General features: G+C 54.0%; 1 protein-coding gene across 1 annotated transcript; it reads right to left on the bottom strand.

Moving 5' to 3' along the window:
• Positions 1-389: 389 nt before the first annotated feature.
• On the bottom strand, positions 390-1,281 carry LOC118755951. The gene is made up of 3 exons (XM_036490746.1): positions 1,239-1,281; positions 444-870; positions 390-396 (listed from the first exon to the last, which is right to left on the bottom strand). The coding sequence occupies exons 1-3, from the start codon at positions 1,279-1,281 to the stop codon at positions 390-392; spliced, it is 477 nt and encodes a 158-aa protein (XP_036346639.1).
• Between the last annotated feature and the right edge of the window lie 116 nt (positions 1,282-1,397).

Raw genomic sequence — 1,397 nt, 5'->3', positions numbered from 1 at the left:
CATCGCCTGGAATTTGGCATAGATCTCTGGGTCAGTGTGCGCCTTGGCCGCCAGCGCCGTTATGCGCTTGCGTATTTCTCGGGCGGTACCCGCGCACTCGATTCCCAATTCCTGTGCGCTGGATACTAGTTGCTCCTTAGGTATATAATCTAGCCATGCTGTGTTGATCACTTCCGCCATTTTGTTCGTATCCAACATATAATAATTTTTCCTTTACACGTGTACGATTTACCAAGGGTCCCTGCTCGGGCGCCAATTGTAACGAAGCGTTTTATTCGCCCCGTAGCTTCTTCTACGATGCTGGGGTATACTCGCCGTGTCCAGGGTTCGTTACAATAAATTTGTAGTTTCGGGGCTCTGGTAAATCGCACTTTATTAATTTAATTTTCTTAGTTTCTACAAAGAACACATAACAAATAACAAAATTTGCTGGCGTCACTTGCAGTGGTTGGGTAACGGCTTCCTGTCCCGTTATGGGCCCGTTAGGCGGTAGTGGCGTAGCTTCAATTCTGGTGGGCAGCGCTCTGTTGACGCCGTTGAATGGCGCGCTGCTACCCTCGGTACGCCTGTCGTGCGCTGCTGACGGCGACGGGTAGCGCTCTTGCGGGTGCGCTTGGTGTTGCGCTGTTGGCGGCGCCGGATAGCGCTCTTGACGTGGCGCTAATGACGACGACGGGTAGCGCTCTTGCGGGTGCGCTTGGTGTTGCGCTGTTGGCGGCGCCGATGAGAGGCGCTCGGTTAACGCCGATGAGTAATGCCCTTGTAAGTGGGGCTCTGCTGGCGACTGTAAGTAGCGCTCTTGTTGGCACGCTTGGCGTTGCGCTGTTGACGGCGACGAGGAGCGCGCTTGTTGGCACGCTTGGCGTTGCGCTGTTGACGGCGACGAGTAGCGCTCTTTCTGGCACCCTTGGCGTGCGCTGTTGCCGGCGACGAGTAGCGCTCTTGCGGACGGCGCTTGGCGTTGCGCCGTTGACGGCGACGGTTAGCGCTCTTTCTGGCACCCTTGGCGTGCGCTGTTGACGGCGAGCGAGCGGATGTCGTTCGTACGTGGCTTCGCGGTAGACAGTGGCGAGCGGTTATCGGAACCGTTTTTAATGATCACTACTCTGAGTGGTGATGTCTTGTGGTGTGTGTGTACCACTCACAAGCAATCGCTCCATTCAGCGGTAGTTCTCACTACAAAATATGGTTCTCTACCTTTGAAAAGTGATGTCTTGTGGTGTGTGCGTACCACTCACAAGCTATCGCTCCCTTCAACTGTAGTCGTTCACTCGCGACCATAGCTCCGTGCTGACTGACCGTTTTCTGGCTGTGCTCTATATTTTATGGGCTGTGTGCTTGATGTTGAGTGCAGGGTTGCCACTTTGGTAAATTGTTACCAAAATTGGTAGAAAAAA

This window comes from Rhagoletis pomonella, unplaced genomic scaffold (assembly GCF_013731165.1).
Source record: "Rhagoletis pomonella isolate Grant_MI unplaced genomic scaffold, Rhpom_1.0 Rhpom_scaffold_00002, whole genome shotgun sequence".
In the NCBI taxonomy this organism is placed as follows: domain Eukaryota; kingdom Metazoa; phylum Arthropoda; class Insecta; order Diptera; family Tephritidae; genus Rhagoletis; species Rhagoletis pomonella.
The sequence above is the reverse complement of the archived record's forward strand: the minus strand, read 5'-3'. Positions and strand labels throughout refer to the sequence as shown.